Source organism: Sceloporus occidentalis, unplaced genomic scaffold (genome assembly GCF_023333645.1).
Source record: "Sceloporus occidentalis isolate IW3139 unplaced genomic scaffold, rSceOcc1.0.p SCAF_4, whole genome shotgun sequence".
NCBI lineage: Eukaryota > Metazoa > Chordata > Lepidosauria > Squamata > Phrynosomatidae > Sceloporus > Sceloporus occidentalis.
The window spans coordinates 145565328-145589488 of record NW_028316984.1 but is presented as its reverse complement, the minus strand read 5'-3'; the positions used below and the strand labels follow the sequence as shown (position 1 = coordinate 145589488).

Genomic DNA, 24161 nt, shown 5'->3' with positions numbered 1-24161 from the left:
GTCATGAATATGTTAGCTCCCTCAAACATGAATGATACATAGGCCACTCCCATCAGGAACATCACCCATCTTTGCAACCTTCAACACATTGCCTTCCCCACGTTGAATCCAATATCAGCAGCAGCAGCAGCGTTCATGGAAGATTTATGTTCTCTCCCCAATTCCTTCCCTTTCCGGACTGCCAAAAACAACACCATACCTTTCCCACTTTGCCAGACTTTGCCTCCCCCACATTTCCAAAGTCCTTTCACTTTGAATCTGATGTTAGCAACCACTACTGCCGTGGACAGTTCACTCCCCCCCCACTCACCTCTTCCTCACCCTCCTTTCCAGCTTGTCAAAAGCAACACTGTACCATTCCCACCACACTTTCCATCGCCTGAATTTCCAAAGTCCTTCCACTTTGAATCTGATGGCAGCAGCAGCAATAGAAGATCCCCTTCTCTCCCCTCCCCATCTTGTCTTCACCCTCCCTCCTGGCCTGCCAAAAGCAACACCGTCACAACCCATTGATTTGAATGTTCCCTTCATAGTAACACAATAAGATTCCACTAGCATTTCTCTTTTCAGGTGAGGTTTCTCTTTTCTAATGCTGCAGAGACATTTTCTTCCCTTCCCCAACCCTGGGGAAGGGCTAGACCGAGCAAAGGAATTTGAAGGAGAAGGAAAAGGCTTAATTTTAAATAAGGAATCTCTATAGCAAAATGATTTCTTTTATGTGAAGGATCATTTTTCCTTCAGGCACAAGATTGGAAGTTACAAGTTATACACAGATTAGACTATTTCTGCCAAGTAACCAAAAAGTAACCAAAAGTTCTAATGCAGCTAGCTAATACATTCTCCTACTCTACTTATAGGCCTGATGGGATTTGCAGTTCTTGATGTCCATGGTGCAGATGAAAATCTAGACTCCTTTGTCTAATTTCAATCAGCTAATGAGGGAGACAGGAGCCCCTTGCTCCAGGCTTCTCTTTGTTAAAAATCTTTTGTCTTTTCTTAGGCTTTTAATAACCTCTGTTGAGAAAGTTGCCGAAGATTTTTGGATTTCTGCCTAACTGGTCATCTTATTGTGCAGTTGTTATCTCATCACCACTATGATGCTGAGCCTCATTAAAATGTAACTGAGCCTTTTCACCTCTTTTAACCCTTTGTTGCCTGGGAAGAAGGTTCAGATAGTGGGAGCACTTCCATTATCACAGAAGGACTGTTTCAAACTTTGCGGTTTCCAAGAACAGCAGTTCTCTAATTCCTCTTAATTCCTTTTTCCAGCAAGGGGCCCTAGTGGAGCCATGAAACCACAAAATGTTTGCTGGTTTCTTAGCTTTTATTTGGTTCTTTCCCATTATAAATGGTTCAGAAATCTCTCCTATGGCTTAGTTAATAGCAGCAAGAGATCTAAATTAAAATATGATGTTATTTAGTGTCTAAGCATAATACATCTGAGTGTGCTGTATTATACATTCTAAATTTATCTGTAAGGCACTTGGGCACCTGATATTTATAATAAAACAGCCTCTCTCACCCTTACATATGTTATTTTGCAACACCCATCATTCCCAGTCAAGAGTCGTAATGCAGCATATCTGCAGTGTACCAGGTTGGAGAAGGCTTCAGTATAAATTGGGTACCACACTTAATTTGGTAATTCGTTTCATGTCTGGATTTTACATTAAATTCTGATCATTTCATGGTAGATTTTAAAAATCATTCTAGATGATTTAAAATCATGAAGCCTATCTACTTAAGCATTTATACAAATTCACTCCTCGGTTTTTAGATCTTAATTTTTTGTATGAAAGCTGAGCAACTAAGTGCTTATTCTTCCTGATAATTTATGAGATGGTAATCACTAGCCACATTTTGTCTAATGTCATCATAAGAAGAACAGATAAGTTTAACTTTGTCTATTCTTGCTGTTAGTTCCCTAGCTTTGGGAATTCTTAATCTACCATACTATTTCATTCCTGCCCTGACTTTTCAAGCTACCTGAATTTGATTACTGGCCTTTACTTATTGTTTTCCTTGTTTTATGCCCAGGTTTGAAATAAAGAAAAAACTAAAGACAGCGAAAAAGAAAGAAAAGAAAGAGAAAAAGAAAAAGCAAGAAGAAGAGCAGGAGAAAAAAAAGCTCACACAAATTCAAGAATCCCAGGTAAGAAACACAAGCTCACATTACCAGGAGAATAAAAATGCTTTCAGCCAATGATTTGTGATATCAAATCACTTAGATTCCAGTCCTTGATATGCTTTAACTCTGATTGAACTTGATTAAGAAATGACCTCACTGAAGCGCTGACCAGACGGATTTTTATTAAGCAAGAATTTCCCCGTAGCCTTCCAGACTTCTCATAACTAATTACAGATTGAGTCTCCCTTACCCGAAATGCTTGGGACGAGAAGAGGATTTGATCTTGGAGCTTTTCAGATTTTGGCATATTTACATATACATAATGAGATATTCTGAAGATGGGACGCAAGTCTAGACATGAAATTAATTTATGTTTCATATATAGATTATGTAACAGTCTGAAGGAAATTTATGCACAATATTTTAAATAATTTTGTGCATGAAACAAAGTTTGTGTACATCAGAAAGCAAAGGTATCACAGCTGCCCATGCGGACAATTTTGGATTTTGGAATATTTCAAATTTTGGAATTCTGGATATGGGAGACTCAACCTGTACTCATCTTTGGTAGTTCTTACCAAACGGGTCATCATCTTAGTCTTTTGCAGCACAAACAAGATTCTTCTATTATTTTGGCAACTATAATAGATTTATTACAATGAGGAATAGTCCACATAAAACATCTTTTAGTATCTTTTTACTTCTGTACTCCCAGAGATTTACCAGACAATACAGTTAGAATTTTATTTTGTGTGGTTGTAGCGAGAGGGTGAATTATCTGAAATCAGGTTTTTGCTTGTGTGTGGCTCCTAATTTGGGACAGTTTACATATTTCCGTTCTACTCCACCCTTTAAACTTCATGTTTCCTTGTTAGGAATCATTGACTGATTTCTACTGTTCCCAAATAACTAATGGCAGCATATAAAATAGTGTGTTAACACCCCACCCCCCAAATTAAGATCTATCATCCAAATACTTGGATTATCTTAAATAAAGTCTTAAAACGCATAAAACCAGGAGTTTAATCAAGCCAAGAAGCTCAGATCCAGCACGGATTGGAGAATGGGGATAATGTGCATCTCCCAATTAGCAATTTAGCAGCCATGCTTTGAACTACCTGTAACTTCATTTTCTAAACTGTCTTCAGATGCAGCCCTACCTATAACTTGTTATAATAATCTAATCTGGAGATTTCCCTAGTGTAGATAAGAGGCCAGGCTATTCTGGTAGAGATGCAGCACGAATAATATTTCTGCTATTTAGAAATGGGGATGGGGGGTAGGAAAAAAATATAGCTGAGTTATCCACATAGTGATGGTGCCTCACCCTATCTCACCCCCAAATTTCCAAATTCTTAATAATCTGAGTAAATGAGCAGACCCTAAAAGGAGCAAAAATATCTAATTAAAGTCAATATCATCTAAAAATGTTTTCTCATATATGCAAGAAATTCATTCTACATTATCTGAGGTAATGTTGCCCAACCTGATGCTCTTAAAATGTTTGTGACTTTGGCGGGGTACAGACCACCCAGAAGAGACGCCTCCTTGGCACCTCTGCTGCACAGCTGCGCCGCAGCATACAAATTGCACGTCGCAGCTGCGCAACAGAAAAGGAACTCAAAAAAGCAGCTCCTTTTTGTTGTGCTGCAAAGCGCCAAAGACTGCGCATATACGTCTCAGCTGCGCAGCTCCATATGGAAGCTGCGCAGCTGCAATGTAACAGTTACATGCGCTGTGTGTAAGGCGCTACGTAATGGCAGCACATGCACACCATGCTAGGGTTGCGGGGCGTGTGCATGTGCCACCCTGAGGCAACCCTAGCACATCGTGGACGTGCCACAAAGGGCCCGTCTGGAGAGGGCCTTTAACTCCAATCAGTGCTGGTCAGTATGGCCAGTGGAAGTGGTAGACCAAAATATCTGGATCACAACAGGTTGGAAAAAATGACTTGATGTGGATCCATTCTACTTGCCCATCTTGCAATGGACATTAATGAGTTTAGCCATTAAAACCTTTGAAGTTGTTAGAAATTGAAAGCTGGGGATCATGTATTTTGTAATTTTCAAGATTATTGGCAACCTTAATAAATTCCAAAGCAATTCAGGATGATTGTTACAAACCCAGGACTTGTAAACAAGAACAATACTATTTTTTATTCTTACCTGCCTATCCCCATGGATTGAGGTGGGGAACAGCAACAAATTAACATACAGCATAACATAACATTAGCTTGAAATGCACATCAGTTAAAAGACCAGATCAATTTAAAAGAATAAACAAATCAACATAGTATAAAGCACTGCAAAGGGAGAAGTGGTTTGTGAGTGTAAGCATGTGTACAGTAATTCTGAGTTATTTTCAGTCTTAATTTCTAAGTAGGTGTTTCTTCAGGTAATGTCACACAATAAAGAACGACGGTCAAAGAGAGATGAAAAACTGGATAAGAAATCCCAAGCCATGGAAGAATTGAAAGCTGAAAGAGAGAAACGAAAGAACAGGACAGGTATGTCCATCAAGCCGTAGTTTACTTACTTTATTTTATTTGTATCCTACCTTTCTCCCAAATGGTCTCCAATGCAGCTCATATAATGAATTAAAGCACGGTACAGGAACGAGTATGGCATAGTAGTTTGAGTGTTGGTCCATGACTATAAATCCAGGATTTGAATCTTCACTCAGCCATGGAAATCCACTGGGAAATGCAGTGAATTCATATGCTGATAGTGTGGTAGATTTGTGCCCTCAGTTTGGGGGTATGTGCCAGACCAACCATGACTCTGGGCGCATCTGAACTGCAGAAATAATACAGTTTGCCACCATGTTAACTGCCATGGCTCCATGCGATGGAATCATGGAATTTGTGGTTTGCTGTGGCACCAGAACTCTTATAGAGAAGGCAAAATATATCACAAAACTGCAAATCCCAGAATTCCATAGCATTGAACCATGGCCATTAAAGCGGTATCAAACTACATTATTTCTGCAGTGCAGGTGCAAACTGTATTGGGTCTAGACATTAGCCATTCACATTTGTATTCTTTCTTGGATACTTTTTGATTGATAATGGCACTTCTCTTGTGGTTTCACAAGCTAAGATATATTTCTCCCCCTCTTAAATTGATTGCAATCACTACTTCATTTAATCTACTTCACAGGTACCCTGTCTGAACATTAGAACATCTGGTTTAGTGACCTTTCTGTGGTTTGGAACTACATCTGAAAAGGGTTGATTTTTAAGTAATTGTAGAAAGAGTACTAATAAGTGGATATGTGTGTGTGCGCGCACACGCAAAAATAGAAAGGATATAAGCTTAGATCTGAATGAGGATCCGGATTTGCAATCCTTAGTATACAAACATTTATAGAATAACTATAACCTATTATCATAACTAGCTGAGTCTTTGTTCTGCTTGATTGCATCAGATGTCCTTGTGATTCAGCACATATAGTTTAGTCTGCCTTGTAATGACTATCTGGAATATATATAAATAACAAAACACCAGTAGACTCTGTCTGGCTAATGTTTAATGGTTAATCTCTTTGGAGTGTATTGTCAACAATTCCAGTGATTTCTGTTGAACGGGTACGTATATTTTTGATATGGAAAACAAAGGAATTTTATATGTTTTTATGTAATAATCTTTTTAGTGTTTTTCTATCTTTTCCAGTATTTATAATAGATTTATATTTGAGTTGTGTTTTTAGCCACCCTGAAAAAGGCCTGCTTTTATATAGGCCAAAACACTTAGGGCTTTTTAAAAGAATAAACAGTTGACTATCTAGTAGCATGTGGAGCTTTTCTCCTTTCTATTTTTTTCTTATTTTTAAGTAATGGCAGATTTCCTCACCTAATAAACATAAGAAGAGCCTTTCTGAATTAGACCAGATGTACATTGGTCTGGCACTTTGTTTGCGCAATGGCCAGCCAGATGCATATGAGAAACTCACAAGCAGGGACATAAGGATGGCAGCATCTTCTTGCTAATGTTCCCCAAAGACTAATATTTGGAGACGTATTCTCTCTGATACTAGAGGTAACATGTAGCAATCCTAATAGCTGCTGATAATCTGGTATTTTGTCCAGTTTTCCATTTTTGAACTGTCTAAGATGGTGACGATTATTTTGAGTATATCAAATATGTAGTTAATTTTTTATTACATATCCTTGACTCTTTAGAGTAGAATTAGACAACTTGATAGGTATTCCAGCATTGTTCAGATTGTATATTGTCCCCACGGGCTCCATCTACACTGCAGAAATAATCAGCTATACCCCAAAAGTGCACATTCACAGCAGGAGATTTTTTAAAAAAATTTTTTTATCACAGACTGCTGTGTGATATCCTGTTGTTTTTAAATTCATTTATAGAGTGGCTTGGAGTAGGGCATGAGTCAGTGCTGTCTTCAAAAGCCCACTTGCTCTTATGCAATTACTTTCATATTGTATAGTTCTGTGGAGATTAAACTGATCTAAATTTAGTTGCAGATGAAGGCTGGTTTCCAGCTTGATTGTGATATAGGTCTGGCTTGTGTTTATTTTTAAACTAAATGGATTTCAAAACTAAAAGAAATGGAACAAAAAATTAACTTATTAATTTACTACATCTTTGTTTATAGCTGAATTGCTAGCAAAGAAGCAGCCATTAAAAACAAGTGAAGTATACTCAGATGATGAAGAGGAAGAAGAGGATGATAAATCTAGTGAAAAAACTGATCGTTCATCCAGGTCTTCATCTTCTGATGAAGAAGAAGAGTGAGTACTGAATCTCCATTTAGATTTGAGAGCTTGACAGTCTATCTGTGGGACTAGCTTTTGTGATCATTAGAGGTGTCATTTATGTAATACTATGTGACATTAATTCCCACTTCTATGTAAAATAGGTTTATTTTCATCATAGGACTGAGGAGATGACAGGACTGAGGAGATGAAGGTTCAGTATTCAACATAATTGTGAAGCTTTTCTGGTTACTCTGGGTTAGATAATATTTTTCATCTGATCCTACCTCACAATATTGTTGTGAGGATAAAAGTGGGTGTAAGATCCAAAACACACCGCAGAAATAATCCAGTTTGAGACCGCTTTAACTGTCCTTGCTCAATGCTAGGAAATCCTGGGAACTGTAGTTTTGGGAGACATTTAGCTTTCTCTGTCAAGGAGCTCTGGTGCCTTAATAAACTACAATTCCCAGGATTCCCTAGCTCTAAACCAGGGCAATTAAAACAGTCTCAAACTGGATTGTTTTTGCAGTGTGTATTGGACCTGAGAGAACCATTTTGAGCTCCTTGGAACAAAGGTGATAGTTACATGTGATAACTAATAATCTTGGATATAAATAGAGGCAGTAAATCTATTTGTGTCTCATGTGTCGAGTCCTTTTCGATTTTATTTTTTTCACTTGAGTAACAACAACAAAAAATTAGTGCTGTTGCAATGGATAATGTATGATTTACAGTGTGTGAGTTGGGGGTTCTGATCCCAGAATGTAGGATGTTGAACTCTCAATCTATTTTAGGGTATGAATTGTTTTTCTCCTCCCCCCTCCCCGCCCTTTTACATTAGGAAAGAAGAAGTTCCTCCAAAATCACAACCAGTGTCTTTACCCGAAGAACTGAATCGTGTTCGATTATCTCGACACAAACTGGAGCGATGGTGTCACATGCCTTTCTTTGCCAAGACAGTCACTGGCTGCTTTGTGCGCATTGGAATAGGAAACCACAACAGCAAACCAGTTTACAGAGTAAGTATATCCTGGATCAGACCTAATTTCTTTTCTCACAATAACAACAACCTTTCCCTGCTCTTCAATCAGAGAATGTTAACAACATTTTGTGGTGATATTAAAGTAGGGTAACTGCACAATATGGTACTGGTTTTGGACCCAATATTAACTCTTTTTACCACACTTTATTTGGACATCCAGTCAGCATTCTTCTCCCCCCCCCCCCCCCAGTAATTTCTGTACAGTGAGGGGGTAGATTGATCTCCTGTAAATCCTAAGGATGTGGAGGTGACCATTACACCTCCAAAAGTTATCCAAACTTTTTATAAACAGGTAAGCTGGTAACTTTATTTCTAAGCAGAGCTAGATGAAATTTTCAGAGATAATTGTGCCTTCTGAGGGGATCGATCCTGCCAAGATCTTGTGCAGAGTAGAGATCTCGTGGGAAAGTAGCCCTTACGGTTTCCAAAGAAGGCTCTTGTGATGAATGCCTTCCCATGGCTAGTCCTGCAGTTCCAAGCCTTGATAGCCTACCACTCTCACCTTGCCCTTTTGTCCTCCTTTATAATCCCTCCTAGGATTTGAGACTTGGGCGTCCTGATGACTTTAGTGTGGACAAGTTAACAGTTGTTTCTTTAAGTGTGAGACCCTTTTGATTCAAATTCGATGAAGTTTTAGAAGTTTACCAAAGCAGTTCAATTTTATTTATTATATCAGAATACTTGGTATTTGACAGCATTCGGTGTTTAATTCCAAAACAGCTAACAGAATTCAAGCCAACTACTATCATCCCTCTTTCTTTCATTCATACAACATTCAGCTTCATCCATTCCCAACTGACTTTTAATTCTTTCTCGTGTGGCAGTTCTTGTTCTCTTAATTCCCTCTTGCGCTGTAGTTCCTTCTTTCTTAATTTTTGCTCTTTTTAATTTAACTCTTGCTCTTTCTCCATTTTCAAAATGTCTATTTTTTCTTCATGTTCAATCCTAGTCAACTCAATCTCTCCTTTTATCTTTCCATACTGTCTAAGGGCCCAGATGTGGTTGTGTCTGTAGTCTCTCTCACTCACTCCTTCCAGTTGTGCCAGACTTTCCCCAGTTGGATTGATATTCTTGAGAGTCCTACTCTCAGTATTTCTTTATGTTTACCCTGAATTTTTACCTGAGGAAATTTTTTTATGATTTAAGTAACTGATTCCCACTTCATTTCTGCTGGTTTATTAAGTTGGTGGTTCCTTATTTTACTTTAAACTTTTACCCCAGGATCACTTTACTACTTCCTTATTCCTGGGATGATTTCCTATGACATTACTAAGATCAGGGTTTCTGACAGATGTGGTTTCTCACTATTTTCTTGTGGAAACCCCCTGCTTTACCTCAGGGATTCCCACTATCATTTAAACTTTTATAGCACCTTTCCCTCAGGCACTACACTTCCCCACCTGTTCACCAAAATTCCACCTTTCTTTGACTGTCTCTTAACCAAATAGCTCTCTTCACAGTATCTTCACAGAATCATCAGAAACAGATCCTCCCAGATCAGAGCAGATTCCATTTTTTGTGAGCAGTTTTAAGAAAATGGCATACAAAATAGAAGTGGCTTTAGTTTAAAAATGTGCAGCATTGCAGAAGAATAGATGCAGAGATTTGAGTTGAAAGGGACTATTTAAATTTGGTCAGGGTCAGGAGAAAGCCATTTATTCCATGGGTTTTCAAATAATTTGTATGAATTTGACATATGTTACAGAGATGCACCACGAAAAGAAGTCTGCAAAATTTTGGAAGTTACGAGTGCAAAGGTCAGGGAATTAGGATGAATAAAAAACAGTTAAACGTGTGGGGGTGGGGTGTGAGAGGTTTTTGTTTTTCTCAGTTGGCTGAGGTCACATAGTGGGACCTCTTTTAACATTCCTACTTTGGGGAGAGAGAACTACTAAAAATACTCAATGCAGGAACAGTTCTACTATATATAATTTCAGCATCCCTCACCCACATTACTGGGATTAAAGAGCCTTGGTAAACCATTCACTATAAGTAGAAGCTAGAGCTTTCTCTGTCAAAACTGCCATCTGTCCTGTCTGTCTCCTCTCCCCATGCTAGTGTTTTCCTCATTAGAGAGCCTGGGATCTTTGTGTCCTTCTGAATCCAAATTGCAAATAAATCTTCATGAGAGGTCAGATTTAGATTTAGTCCACTTGAGGAAAGACCTGCTTTAATTCACATATCTTCCAAATCAGTTTGTTTTGGTACAGTGTTTTGGTACAGTCGGCCCTTCTTATACACGGATTTTTTATAAACGGATTTACGCATACACGGTTTGAAAATGTTCCAAAAAAGTATAAATTTACCTTGATGTTCCATTTTTTATAAGGGACACCATTTTGCTATGTCATTATACTTAATGGGACTTGAGCATACACGGATTTTGTTATACATGGGGGATCTTGGAACCAAACCCCAGCGTATAACAAGGATCCACTGTATTGTATTGTGGAATTGTCCATATCTCAAGCACACCTTTAGTCCAGATTTTAACAGATGGAAGAAACTTTCTGACCACTACCACCCAACACAGCTACATATATATTCTAAAAATCTGTTCTTGAGGATTCCCCACCCCTCCAGAGCAGATATTTTAGAGAATGTAAGAAGCGACATGGGCACTGGTAAGGGATAACTCTTATCCTTCCACCAATGGGATTTTTCAGCTGGATCAAATGCCTGCTGTGGATAGAAGAATAACTTCAATGTGCCTTATAACATTAAGTCCAGATCTAGTCATAAACACTTCAAATGGTACTAGTGCCATAATTCAAGGCATTTTGAATTATAGAAAAAGAATGGCAAGAGCCAAAGTGGTGAGGAGTCTCGTTTTTCTTTGGTGGGGAAGTTTAAATGGAAATGTTCATCTTTTTTATCTCATGGTTACTTTTATAGGTGGCAGAAATAACTAGTGTTGTAGAAACTGGCAAGGTTTATCAGCTTGGAGGTACCAGGACAAATAAGGGATTGCAGTTAAGGTAAGTAACAACTGGAACTTGTTGCATCACTTTGAGGGTGTATGATCCCTGTGTAATAAGAGAATGGAAGAAGTGATTGCCATAGTCTTTTTTCCCTCAGCCAATATGAAGTTGACATCCTTACTCTTAGAGTTTCCTTTCCCTAGAAAAATAATAATCATGGAGTGCTCAAGCAAACATTGCACAAAGGCATGGTGAGCGTTTCGTATGCTATTGGTACCAGTGGTTTTTATGGATCTCTACTAGTATATTCAGAATGTATCTTCCAGTAGCAAAGGTAGAACTGGCCATACTATAACATAATCCATTACACAGAGGAATAAGTAGTCTGGTATGCATGCACTTTTCTTGATTGGTCTCTACCACTGCCCCCTCTCTATACACTGGAAGATAAGAGAAATTGTTGTTGTACACAGGTTGCTAAGAAATAATTATTCTCTGCAGGCATGGTAGTGACCAACGTGTGTTCCGTTTAGAGTTTGTCTCCAATCAAGAATTCACAGAGAGTGAGTTTATGAAGTGGAAAGAAGCTGTAAGTTTGCTAGAATATTTCCATTTATCCTCACAGTTTTGCCAAGAACACAGTGTTGAATGATCAATTAAAATATCTAACAGTTTTCTTCCTTTCTTTATAAATGTTAATTAGATGTTCTCTGCTGGGATGCAGCTACCCACACTAGATGAGATAAACAAGAAGGAAGTGTCCATCAAAGAAGCCCTCAACTATAAATTTAATGATCAGGATATTGAGGAGGTAAATGAAGAAAATGTACTTTTGAGCTGGAACCATTCAGTTGAAGGTTCATAACAGAAAGGTAGGTGAGGTCTTAAAATAGATGTTCTCAGGTGTTTTTCCTGTAAAGATAAGATGGGTTATATGTTTTGTTTTTATGATGGAAAAGATACACTTAAGGCTCTGTTTAGGCTTTGTTTTGGTATCCCTCTTTGTGTGTCACATTTGCTCTGACTTCTTCAGATTTGCCCCATGCTCAGCATAGTCACCAGTGAGGGAATGAAGATTGGAAGCTGGGGCAGTGTTTTTTTTTTTTTGTTTTTTTTTTTTTTTTTTTTTTTTTGGAGCACTTACTCATTGGCAAAATTAGCTTGTCTTACTACAGTTGTCCCTGCAGTCATATTGCCACTAAAGTATTCTGCATTTACTCATCATTGTACCAATAGGCTTGTGGCCAGCATGCATCTGAAATGCTTCTTTAACTATAGGACAAGTACAGAATATAAACAGAATGGGTGATATAGGAACAGTCTCAAGCATAGCTTGTAAAGGCTGAAATCAAGTTAAGAATGGCCTTGTGGTGAACAGAATCAATTGACCTGTGATACATGGAATTTGGGTATTACATTATACTGTGTTCTCTGTTCATAGATAGTAAAAGAGAAAGAGAGATTCCGGAAAGCACCACCAAATTATGCCATGAAGAAAACTCAGCTTCTAAAAGAGAAGGTAAAATAGGTGGCATTGGGAATGAACCCTCCCCAAATTACCTTTGCTGGAGGGTTAAGGCTGCTTTTCACTAGCCTTTCACTCATCTGTGTTTCCTGAGATAATGGTATTACCTTACACTGCTCTTTTTTCCCCATTCTAGAATTCCCATAAATGAAAGCATTGCCTCATAATCATAGTAGTTTTGATCATGCATATTTGGGTTAACTATTGAGATATTGCTTTATATCTCACTTGCAGAAGATACAACTTGTTTAATTTTAATGGGCTGTACATCTTAGGAAATTTTCATTGTTGCCAGTAGGGGGCCTAGTAGATGAATTTTGTGGTATATACAGTACTCGACTATAAATCGACCTCATGTATATGTCCAGGGCAGGTTTTGGGATCAAAATTATGGATTTTGATATGACCCGTGGACAAGCCGAGGGTAAAACTTAGGGGCATCTAAGAAAGGATGTAAAGGATATGATGCAAAGGAAAATGATGCCAAAGAACTTAGAAAATTCTGGCAGACATAACTGTTTGGGCTCATCCTAAAGGCTGGATGGAGGAGAGATTTTAGGGGTAATCCATGCTTCTTTTTTGTGCTCCCAGGATGGACTAAGCTCTCGTCTTTTACCACTCTATTTAGACAAAGGGAATGGCTCCATGTATGTATGTATGTATGTATGTATGAATTATTTATATGCCGCCCAATCACTGGCAATCCCGGCGGCTTACAACAGAGGGGATAATAGACGGTTCCCTGCCCTCAGGCTTACAATCTAAAAAGACACGACACAAAAATATATACACACACATGAGTTAAAGTACAGTACTTACATTAACTCGTGGATAAGTATAAGTGACTAAAATTTATAGACTTATACATAAGTATATACAGTACTCTGCACTATGAGATATAAGCTAAAATGTTAAGTGAGATAAAATTCATAAATGCACCAATAGTTGTGGCTTTTCCCCTTTTAATTAGATGCTGATATATTAAAGAAAAACTTCTTGAACTAATAAATAGTGATGGTGATTGTTTGGTATGAGTTTTGATCAACTATTTTGTGATGGGGGTTCAAGCCAAACAAACAAATAAATATATATATATATATTTGAAGGCAATGGCAGAAGACATGGGAGATCAGGACAGGGCAAAACAGATTCAAGACCAGCTTAATGAATTGGAAGAGAGAGCAGAAGCTCTGGATCGCCAGCGAACAAAAAATATTTCAGCCATCAGGTTAGTAACGTAACAATGATGAACAAGAAAATAAAAAACCAACATAATGGTTGCATGACTCTTGTGGTGTCACAAATATTCATTTCAGCAATTTTACTAATTCTGTATGTACACTTCAGAATTATAGCAGTTTGATACCCTTTTGATAGTCAAGACTCCAGTATATGGAATCTTGGGGTTTTAATTAGAATTCTTTGTTGGAGAGCTTGTGTGCTTTAGTCTAGAGAAGTGTTCTAGAACTCACTGTTACAGAATCCTAATAATGCTCACCAAACTACAAATTCCAGGATTCGTAGGATAATGCTAGGACCATTACACTGGTATCAAAATAGCTATAACTATGCACTATAGATAACACTCCCACACAGAATTTGCTGCCTTTCAGACCTTTGAAACTGATCTTATTTCAGGCATTGCCAAAAAAAAAAAAAAATGGTATCAGGAACTGAGTTCTGGAGATACAAATTCTGTATATTGTGAATTTGAGGGACTTGCATGTTTTTGTGGTAGGCTGTGTGTAAGTACAGTTGGCCCTCAACTTTCATAAAGGTTAGGGTGCAGCCCGTACCCCCTCGCAAAAGTGGAAAAACAGCAAATACAGCCCCCCTTTTTTTTTTAACGGAAAGAACACTTCTAGGCATCTGTAGGTCCTCTAGTGCAAATCTGTGGTCAAAGTCTGGAAGAAGTTGACCATAGAATCGCATTGGAGGATCTACGAAGAAAATGTTTTTTGGTTGCAGGGACAAATACAGTTACACAGGATAAACAGATCCGCAAATGCTTAATCAGTGAATGTGGGGTGACAACTGTACTTATAAATGAGTATTTATGTAATGGAGTAAATACTTCGTTTTGCAGTTACATCAATCAGAGGAATAGAGAATGGAACATTGTGGAATCTGAAAAAGCCTTAGTGGTAAGTAAGGCATGTGGGTGGTGTTTTTGATGAATAATGTTTTAGTTCTTCATGGTCTCTGTGATTCACACATGGGTTATCATGTGCCTGCATACTCCTATACTTGGGGCTGCCTTTGTAAAATGGTTGGAAACTTCATCTGGTCCAAAGAGCTGCAACCAGACTGTTAGGTGGGGCAGGTTACAGAGACCATATTATGCCTCTGTTAAAACATCTCATTTGGCTGTCAGTTTGTTTACAGGCACAATTTAAAGTGCCATGTAAAGCCCTGTATGGCTCAGACCAGACTATGGGGCTGTACAAAGAGGTGCCACCCCTGTTTCAGCCGGCTCGGGGCCACAGCAAACTCGCACTGTGGCCCCAATTTGGCCTTTCTAGGGCATGAAAAGGAGCCACGAGAAACACTCTCTTGGGGCTGTGTCATATGGGCATAGTGCTGGAGGAGCGTCATGACACCGCACGCCGTGTGGAGTGGTGCCCAGCGTCATGGCGCCCTGGGGGGCAGAGTCGGGGTGTGTGTCATGTGGACATGATGCCCCAACTCTGCCCCCAGGCCAGCCTTTCATTCTGTATGAACCTTCCTGATCAAAAGGAGAAGTCCTTCTTTCAGTCCCACCACTGTTGCAAGCATGGTTGGTGGGAATGCATGAGAGGACCTTCTCAGTGGCTGTCCCTAGATTCTGGAATTCACTTTGTAGAGAGACCAGAATTTATTCTGACAGACTTTTAAAACAGAGTTTTTAATGAATAAGCTAGTTTTAAACTGAATGGTTTTTAATAGTTTTTAATCTTTCTAAGTAATGTTTTATTCTTTTAACTTGAGGTTTGAATTGTTTTAATGCTGTGAATAGTTTAATTCTATTTTAATGTTTATTTTTATATGTTTTCAATTATGCTGTTTTTCTAAATTGTAGTCCCAATATTGAGGAGAAAAGTGGAATACAAATGATGATGATGATGATGATGATGATGTTAGAGCACTGTAAAGAGAAGGCAGAATACAGTTATGGGGAAAGTGTCAATCTGATCTAGATGTTTTCTCCCCTTTTGTGGAGGGAGTGTCTCCTTTTTACAGTCATACACCATTTTCTGAGCAATCATACTAAACTGTTGCTTAGTAAATTGTGGTATATACTGTATCTGTATATACGTTGGATTTTGGTAGGACCTGTGAATAAGTAAAAGGGCATGTAACAAACATAGCTTTTCTTCTTCTTTTTAAGAATACATAGAGGGAAAATACTTAGAAAGAGCTACAGTGGAGAGGAAGTGTTTATTTTAGGTGTTAAAATGGGGCTAGGGCTCTAAATGGCGATGGTGATCTTAAAATGACTACATCTGTACAAATACAGATAGGGAAAGGAATATAAATGAGGAAAAAACATTGAGAATAATGTCTGAAAAAAAGGGCAGGTGGGAGTGAAGAGCAAGGACCTAGCACAAAGGCAATGACAAGAGGCAGAGGCGAGAAGCTCTTCTTGGCTTGGAAGCATTGCTCCCAACCCATTACCTCTCCCTTCCAAATCAGAGAAAGAAAAGCAACCCTTCCTCCTTCCTCACCTTCTTTTTCAGCCCAAGTGGCACTCAACAGTAATGTGAGGGAGCCCGAAGAATAAGACATGTCCACCATTTTGGGAGCTTGAGGTGGAGTGAAGTGGTGGTAGCCATTTCTAATAGGAGCTTACAGTATAAGTCTCTCTGTAGAGTGACTGCCAAGCCTCACAAGGCTTATATAGTAAGTCCCTATTAAAAATGGTTGCTGCAGTTTCCCTGCAGAGAGGTTTATACTGTAAGCCCTTATTAACGCTGCCTTAATTCCATCTCAAGTGCCCAAAATGTGTGTGGTGGACCACATTCTTTGGCCTCCCCAATATTGGTGCTGAAAGCAAGGAAGGAGGGAAGGCTGCCTTTCTTTCTCCAGTTTGAGCAAAAGGATAATGGGGTAGGAGTGCTGCCCTGCCACATCTTTCATGTTGGGTCCCTATTCCAGCTCTGACCCATGTATAAATCAATGCAGGTTTTGGGGTAAAATATTTTCATTTTTTTAAAATTTATACATGAGTATGGTAATAACAACAGATATCTCATGCTGCCCTAGTTCATGCTGCACAGTGGAAGAAAGCTTTGCTTGCCCTGCTTTCTTTTTTGTCTCAGAAAAGTGAATGCAGTGTTGCAGACTAGAAGCATGCCTACTGAAAGTCAATTTGAAGACTAAAACAGCAACTACTGGAAGCTGCCTTCCCCTTTGAAATAAAATATTTTTACTAGCAATGAAGGAAGTGCCATAGCTGCCTCTGTTCTGTATTTTGAAACTGTCTCTACATGTACAGGATGGTAATAATTTAGGGAAGGAAAAAAAACACTTCTAAAGCTCCTGAACTAATATGAACCTAGAACCCAGCATCCCAAGTCATCCCTGTCTTAGACACTGTACATATGTACACACTTGATAAAGGAGGGAGATAATGACAATGATGGTGTCTGTCATGCCTCCAGGGGAAGGGCAATGCAGACCAATAATTATGTACTATATTAGTGGAAGCCTAATCTTTGGCTTTAGGTACTGAGGTGTTTATTTCCTTGTTAAAATGAATAAGTTTTCTCAGCAAGAAGAGCCTTGCTGAATCATGCCAAAGCCTTATCTAGTCCACCATCCTGTTTCTCATGATAGACAGACAAATGCCCAAAGAAAGGAAAAGAGTATAATAGCTTCTGTCTGTACATGTTCTTCAGTGGCTGCCACTGAGTATTATATTGTCTATACTAGTAATTCCATCCGCCCTCCGCATGGATTCTGCATCGACGGATTCAACCATCCGCAGCTTTATTTATTTATTTTTAATTCCAAAAAAGCAAACCTTGGTTTTGCCATTTTATATATACTTATAAGGGACAAGATTTTACTATGCTATTATATATAATGGGACTTGAACATGCTCAGATTTTGACATCCACGGGTGGTGGAGGGAAAGCAGATGCCAAGAGGACCAGCATATACCAAGGTATCACTATAATCCTGTGGTCCTATGTGAAGTCTTTCCTAAGAAAAATATTCACAAAGTAAAGAATGACTCTTTTATATTTCTCTCTGCAGGCAGAAAGCCACAGTATGAAAAACCAGCAGATGGATCCCTTTACTAGGCGACAGTGTAAACCCACAATAGTTTCCAATGTAAGTTAAATGCAGACAAGGAGAACAGTAGAAAATATGGCAGGGGTTGGACTATGGCCCTTGTGGTCTCTTCCAACTCTATGATTCTATGGTTCTATTTGCATATAAAAAGATTGATATGAATAACTGCCCATATTTTTTATAACATGTAACTATAAAACTGTTAACTCAGTATGAACCAGGATCAACATAACAGTATAGTCAAAGAAAAACAATAAATTCATGTCCTGCTTTAGAATATGTGTACGAAAAAACATGATTTATACAGTTGACACATAGTATTTATGTTACCCTTTGAAAACTACTGAAAATACATTTTGAAATTGAACCTTGTTGTTTTTGTTAACTGCCCTTGAGTCAACCTCGACTCATGGCGACTCTGTGGATGAGACATCACCAAGACTCCCTGTCTTGTATTGCTCTGCTTAAGTTTTACAGACTCATGCCTGTGACCTCCCTAATTGAATCTAGACAGTCATATACAATCTTCCTCTCTTCCTTCTTACCTTCAAACTACAAACCCAGCATTATTGTCTTTTCTAATGTCATGCCTTTTCATGCTGTGGCCAAAGTATGAAGCCTCAATTTGGTCATCTTTGGCCTGTTACAGACGGGCAAAAAGTATGTGCTGTGCACGTACTAGGGTTAGAAAGGGGCGTCTTTTCCAGATGCCCCTAACGCTAGTATGCACTCAGCGCGTACAACATGGCAGTGCCCATTCTACATGGGCGCCATTTTGATGTCGGCGGAAATTACACCGTGAGTGCGCCATTGGCACTTTGCGACGCCATTTCTGCACCGCAAAAAGACGCTGCTTTTTGCAGCTTCTTTTTGCTGCGTGAAGGAGCTGCGTGGTTTGGCCACTGGGGCTCCTCCGTGCAGCAAATGACGGCGCCAGCAGACCGCAATTTTTGGCCGGTCTGTAAAGCGCCTTTGCCTCCAGGGAGATTTCAGGCTTGATCTGTTCAATTATCTTTTTCTGGCCATCCATGGTATCTTTGGCTCTTCTCCAGCACTGCATCTCAAATTAGTTGATTTTCTTTTTATCTACTTTTTTCATTGTCCAGCTCTCACATATTACATGGGTTCTAATGGTGTACTTCTTAAGCTGTGTACATGCATCTTGTACACAGAGGGAATGTTAAAGTTAGAAAATAAATTGATGGTCAAGTTTATGATATATCTTTTCCCTCCAATAGTCCAGAGATCCCGCGGTTCAAGCTGCTATTCTTGCCCAGCTAAATGCAAAATATGGATCTGGTGTATTACCAGATGCTCCAAAGGACATGACCAAGGTAAGTCCCTCCAGTTGTCTATTGTTATATATGCTTCTACCCTGTAATTCTAAGTAATGAATCCTGGGTTTCACAACTGTAACTACTTTAAATTGTACTTTAAGCCTATCTCTTGTTTCTAAGACTAGAATGGGATCCATTTTGTACATGAAATAACTTTTTATCTAATCATTACAACACAATTGCTATAAAATGTGATTTCTCATCTGGTTTTTATTTCACCTGCATTACTTTGATTGTTTCTTGATAATGTCTTCTTTTTTAGAGTCAGGGTAAAGACAAAGATATGAATTCAAAATCAGCCAGTGACCTCTCAGAGGATCTCTTCAAAGTGCATGATTTTGATGTAAAGATTGATCTCCAGGTTCCCAGCTCAGGTAGGTACTTCTGCTCGGAGATTTAAATGTGAAGATTTTTTAAAAGTTAGAAAATATGAGTTTCTTCTTCATGCTCTCTTCACACAAATGGGGTTATCCTGCCTCTGCATGTTGCACTGTACAGATGCATGATAAACCCATTTGAGTAAATGCACAGATGACCACTCAAGGAACTACAGTTACAGGTATGCAACCATAGTGGTAGAATTCAAAGATATAGCCGTGTTAGTCTTTAGAATCAGTATGGAGAGAGATCTTGTAGCATCTTTGAGACTAATTGAAAAAGAAATGGGCAGCATGAACTTTTGTAGACTTCAGTGTCTACTTCCTCAAATGCATTTGGTGTAGTGGAAGCCAGGCATAGACATATATATGCCATTGATATGTGAGGATGCCAATTTGAATGACAAATCCTTTGTGTATTTAAATGAAATAAGGCAAGACGTATACCCAGAACCGATCTATTACAGAACACATTGAAGAGGGAAAACAACAAGAACCCCACTAGTGGGCATATACATCTCCCAACTGGAACCACTCAGGCGCATCATCAGTGAACTACAACCCATTCTGGACAATAATGCTACTCTTTCAAGGGTTCTTGGTGGCAGACTTTTGCTCGTCTGCAGACAGCCACCAAACCTCAAACTGGTACTCTACAGGGCAACACACAACACAGATTGCAACACAGGTACTAAGCCATCTGATGCCAACTCTGCTCACATATTTATCCAGGAAATGTCATCACAAGACCTAATGAAATCACCCACAGTATTTGGGGGTGGGGGGGGGGGCTTTCATGTGCTCATCCTCCAACTTGATTTATGCTATACTGTGTCAGCAGTGCTCTTCAGCACTCTACACAGGGCAAACAGGTCAGTCCCTGTGCCAGAGGATAAATGGACATAAATCAGACATTAGGAATGGGAATACACAAAAAAAGGTATCAGTCTCCATGAGCATTCCATCTCAGACCTCAGAACAGTGATCCTTGAACAAAAGAATTATAAAGGTAGATTGGAAAAACAAACATCAGAATTTGAGTTCATCCACAGAATTTGAGTCCATCAGCAATGGGTTGATCAAAGACATTGGTTTCCTGACTCACTACACACATTTCAACACTATCTGACCCCCATCCTCATGACCCCTACATTCATCTGTTCTCCTCACCATAGGCTAGTCCCATTGCCAAACTGGATCTGCCAGTTCATCTCTATGCACAAAGGCTTGTTTCCTGTGCCTTTGTGCACTAACGACCATCATTAAAACTGAACCTACAACTTCATTTCCATACACAAAGGATTTGTAATAATGGCATATATATGTCTATGCCTGGCTTCCACTCCACCGAATGCATCAAAAGCTCATGCTGCCTGTTTCTTTCTTTCAGTTAGTCTCAAAGATGCTACAAGATCACTCTACAGGTATGCAACCTGTCTGTCTTCTGTAATGTTGCTCTTTTTTTTCTTAGCAAAGTCCCAAAATGTGTGGATGGAACATCAACAAATTAGAAAATTAGGCTGCAGTTGGCTTCTAATCCTGAGTTAAATCCATGAGCCTGAAATTAGTAGAGGCTGCAATATGCTGTAGTTGCTAGGATTGATGAGAGATGCATTCTAACATTGTCTGAGATCCTGTTGCTAGCAACATCTGAAGAGTTATCTTTCTCACTCCTTTATTGCCTTTCTTTGCAACTGTGTCATAGAAAGTCCACTGAACTGCAGAAAGTAGAGATTTCCTCCTAGACCTGACTTCTATGTTTCTATTGTTTCTCACTCCTTTATTGTCTTTATTTGCAACTGTGTCATAGAAAGTCCACTGAACTGCAGAAAGTAGAGACTTCTTCCCTAGACCTGGTCTGCTATGTTTCTATTTTTTTTTCCTTATGTTATGGCACTGTATTCATGATCAGGGTGATCCTCTGTAGAAGACTTGCAGAAGTAACATCTTGCCTTAAGCTTAGTTGTATGAAGGGGGCAGTGAACCTGCTGAGCTATAATCATGTGTCTATGTGCCTTTTCTTCCAACAGAGTCCAAAACACTGGCTATCACCTCCAAGGCTCCCCCAGCAAAAGATGGCGCCCCTCGGCGGTCACTGAACCTGGAGGACTACAAGAAAAGGCGGGGGCTAATTTGAGCCTCCCCCATCTCTCAGCTGCTTCTGATCCTGCATGCTACATGATGTCCTACCCTCTATTTTCCCCCTCCCTCTTCAGTTTGATCTTCTGGGTTGGAGCAGCACTAGAGCTGGGGAAAGACTCTTTAAAAATTTCCAGCCATTTGTAATATAAACCATTGACTCTTTACTGTATATACCTCCCTTTTTGCCCTTTCTTCCTGCCCCCCCACAAATATGGATCTGTGCTGTTTTTAGAGGGGGGTGTTTTTTTTAATGCAGCTGTTTGGGTTTGGCTGTGTGTATTCAGTGTTAACCTGGAGTCTGGATTTCTGCAGGAACCTCTTGGTGGCAGAAGCAATGTTGGCACTTAGCTGTCTCACCACCACAAGCAAGGCAAGTTAAAACAGTGGCACAAGACCTCTTGTGAAGGTCACCTGCACTTTCCCCCCTCTTCTTGTCCGCTCCTGGCTCTGGAGAAGGACATATTTACAAACTGGTTTAGATGAAAGTGTACATTTTGTGGGGGTGGGTGGGTTGTGACAATTTTTCCAGGTAGTTTTTTTATCATTTTTAACCTGCAGTAAATTTGTATCTGTCTGTCACAGTTCTTTAAAGCTGTCTTGAATTTCTATCAGCTACATTTGAGCATCTGAAACAGCAGGGGCAATTTAGTAAATGTTTTAGTTTTGTTTTTTTAAAGAACAATGCCTGGCTGACAGTAACTATGTAACCTTGCATTTCTCTGTTTCATCTTATAAAAATCACTTGCCTCTTCTACATGGCTTTGTAAAGCAGTAAGATTCATGCTCTTGAATTCCCTGCTTACAGGTAGGTAAGAGCAGTTCATCCTCCCTGACTGTTACTTAGTTCTTTCTTCCCTGTGTCAAAAAACCAACAAAAAACAACAAGAAAACCCTATGAAATCATACCTTATTTTGTTCTGCCACATTGTCACCTCATTTTTTCCATTCTTAACTTTTTATTATTATTTGCCCCATTTTAATTTTAACTTTATAAAATCTTATTTTCCAAATGGGAAGGATACAGTAGAAATAACAAACCATAAAAGGGCAGTTGTTTAACCTATATATAACTGGTACAATATGTGCAGTGGAACTCTAGCACAAGGATTGTATGTATGAAATATTTGACTAGGAACAAGACGACTGCTTGATAATCACTCAGGTGTAAAGATCAAAGTGTAAATAAATGACATTTTATTGAAGAGTTCTTAACAATGAACGAGAGTGGATTATAATGAACTAAAAACTGCATACATCTGTAACACACCAGGTCACTCTAATGTTGGTGCTGGAAAGTGCTGACTCTGGGTTCAGGAGAATTTTTTATTTTTATTTTTAAAGCAGGCCCACAAAATCTTTGCTTACATCTTAATAGAAGTTTGAGTTTTGTAGCTGTGATCTGTGGGATCCTTCTTGATGCTTAATCCTATTTCTTCCTTTATTCCTTATTTAAGAATAGGGAGACATGTAACTGTGGAAAAACCTGATGAAATGAAGGGGGGGGGGGAAATGTGGTTCTTCTCCTGGAGTGGGTTCTTCTCAAGTTGTGTGAACTATGTGGCTTCATTTACAAGATAGTCCACAGCTTTGTGGACTGTTTTGTAAATGTGTAATCATTCATTTTCCTGACTTTTTTTTTCTCAAGCTCTTGTGGACTTTGATTTACATATGTACTTGTAACGTTTTTTTAAAAAAGTGGATTTCTAGAATCTGCCAGTGTATAGCTGTTTGGGAGCCATCATGATATCCTTTGTTGATATGCATCTCTATCACCTGATTTTTGCCAGCAACTTAATCTGTAGGGGCCAGTTTCTCCAATACCAACATTTCTGATGTAGCAAGATATAACCATAAAACTCTTTTAGAGTTTTGATTGGCCACCAGTTTCTACAAAGTTGTGATATAGGAACAAGAAAAGAGTAAGCAGAGTTTAAACTAATGTTCTAATGATTCCACCTACTGTAATTATATCATGGCAGGCTACAACAGGATTTTGCAACAGAGGTACACATCCTGATACTGAACTTCATAATCAAAGTACTGAAAACTTCCTTAAATTGTAAATAATGTATGTTTCCCCCTTTCTGATTGGGTTGGAGGAGATGATTAAATAAGGTGGGATCCTGTTATGGACAAAAGCGACAGATAGCTCTCATGTGTTTTCTGTTTACCAAGCAAGAGATTTTGCTATTAGCAGAAGTGATGGACAAGTTTTTGTCCACTGTCTGGTTTTTCACTGAGAATAATGCATTGGGGAAGTAATTTTTCTCAAATAGCTATGGAACTAATTGTGTATGAAGGTGTAACATTTTCTCCTCTTTAAGTGCATGTGACAGTGAGTTAAGACAACACAGGCTCATTGGGAGGGATGGGTTTATTTGCTTTAATTCATTGATGTCTTGGCGGCATTTGTTTCAAATGTATAGACTTCTATAAATAAACTTTGGTTGGTTTTAATAAAACTGCTTATGTTGAATCCTTTCGTTATAAGGTGCTCTAGACACCAAAAACATGGAGTTCATTTTATTCTCTTCAGCTACACAACTCTGTACTTTGACTCACTCTTCATTTGGTTACCTGCAAGGAAGGGCCAGACAAATTATTCCTCTTGTTGAATTTAAAAGGAATGATTTATCTATCACTTGGATGAAAAAATAGAGGGCATGCTTATGAAATTTGCAGATGACAC

At 38.9% G+C, this 24161-nt stretch overlaps 1 protein-coding gene across 2 annotated transcripts in view; it reads left to right on the top strand.

Moving 5' to 3' along the window:
* Positions 1-23934, top strand: part of RTF1 (RTF1 homolog, Paf1/RNA polymerase II complex component) — a 39368-nt gene extending 15434 nt beyond the window's left edge. The window contains exons 5-18 of one of the 2 annotated variants that reach the window (XM_089521913.1): positions 2038-2152; positions 4523-4634; positions 6749-6884; positions 7693-7870; positions 10789-10871; positions 11316-11403; positions 11518-11625; positions 12256-12333; positions 13446-13567; positions 14426-14483; positions 17578-17655; positions 18855-18950; positions 19216-19327; positions 21361-23934. In XM_089521913.1, the coding sequence (XP_089378039.1) occupies positions 2038-2152; positions 4523-4634; positions 6749-6884; positions 7693-7870; positions 10789-10871; positions 11316-11403; positions 11518-11625; positions 12256-12333; positions 13446-13567; positions 14426-14483; positions 17578-17655; positions 18855-18950; positions 19216-19327; positions 21361-21467 (1471 nt within the window). In that variant the 3' untranslated portion in view covers positions 21468-23934. Of the gene's footprint in view, positions 1-2037; positions 2153-4510; positions 4635-6748; positions 6885-7692; positions 7871-10788; positions 10872-11315; positions 11404-11517; positions 11626-12255; positions 12334-13445; positions 13568-14425; positions 14484-17577; positions 17656-18854; positions 18951-19215; positions 19328-21360 lie in introns of both variants that reach the window. The other variant, XM_089521912.1, reaches the window with a different exon arrangement.
* The last annotated feature ends 227 nt before the right edge of the window (positions 23935-24161 follow it).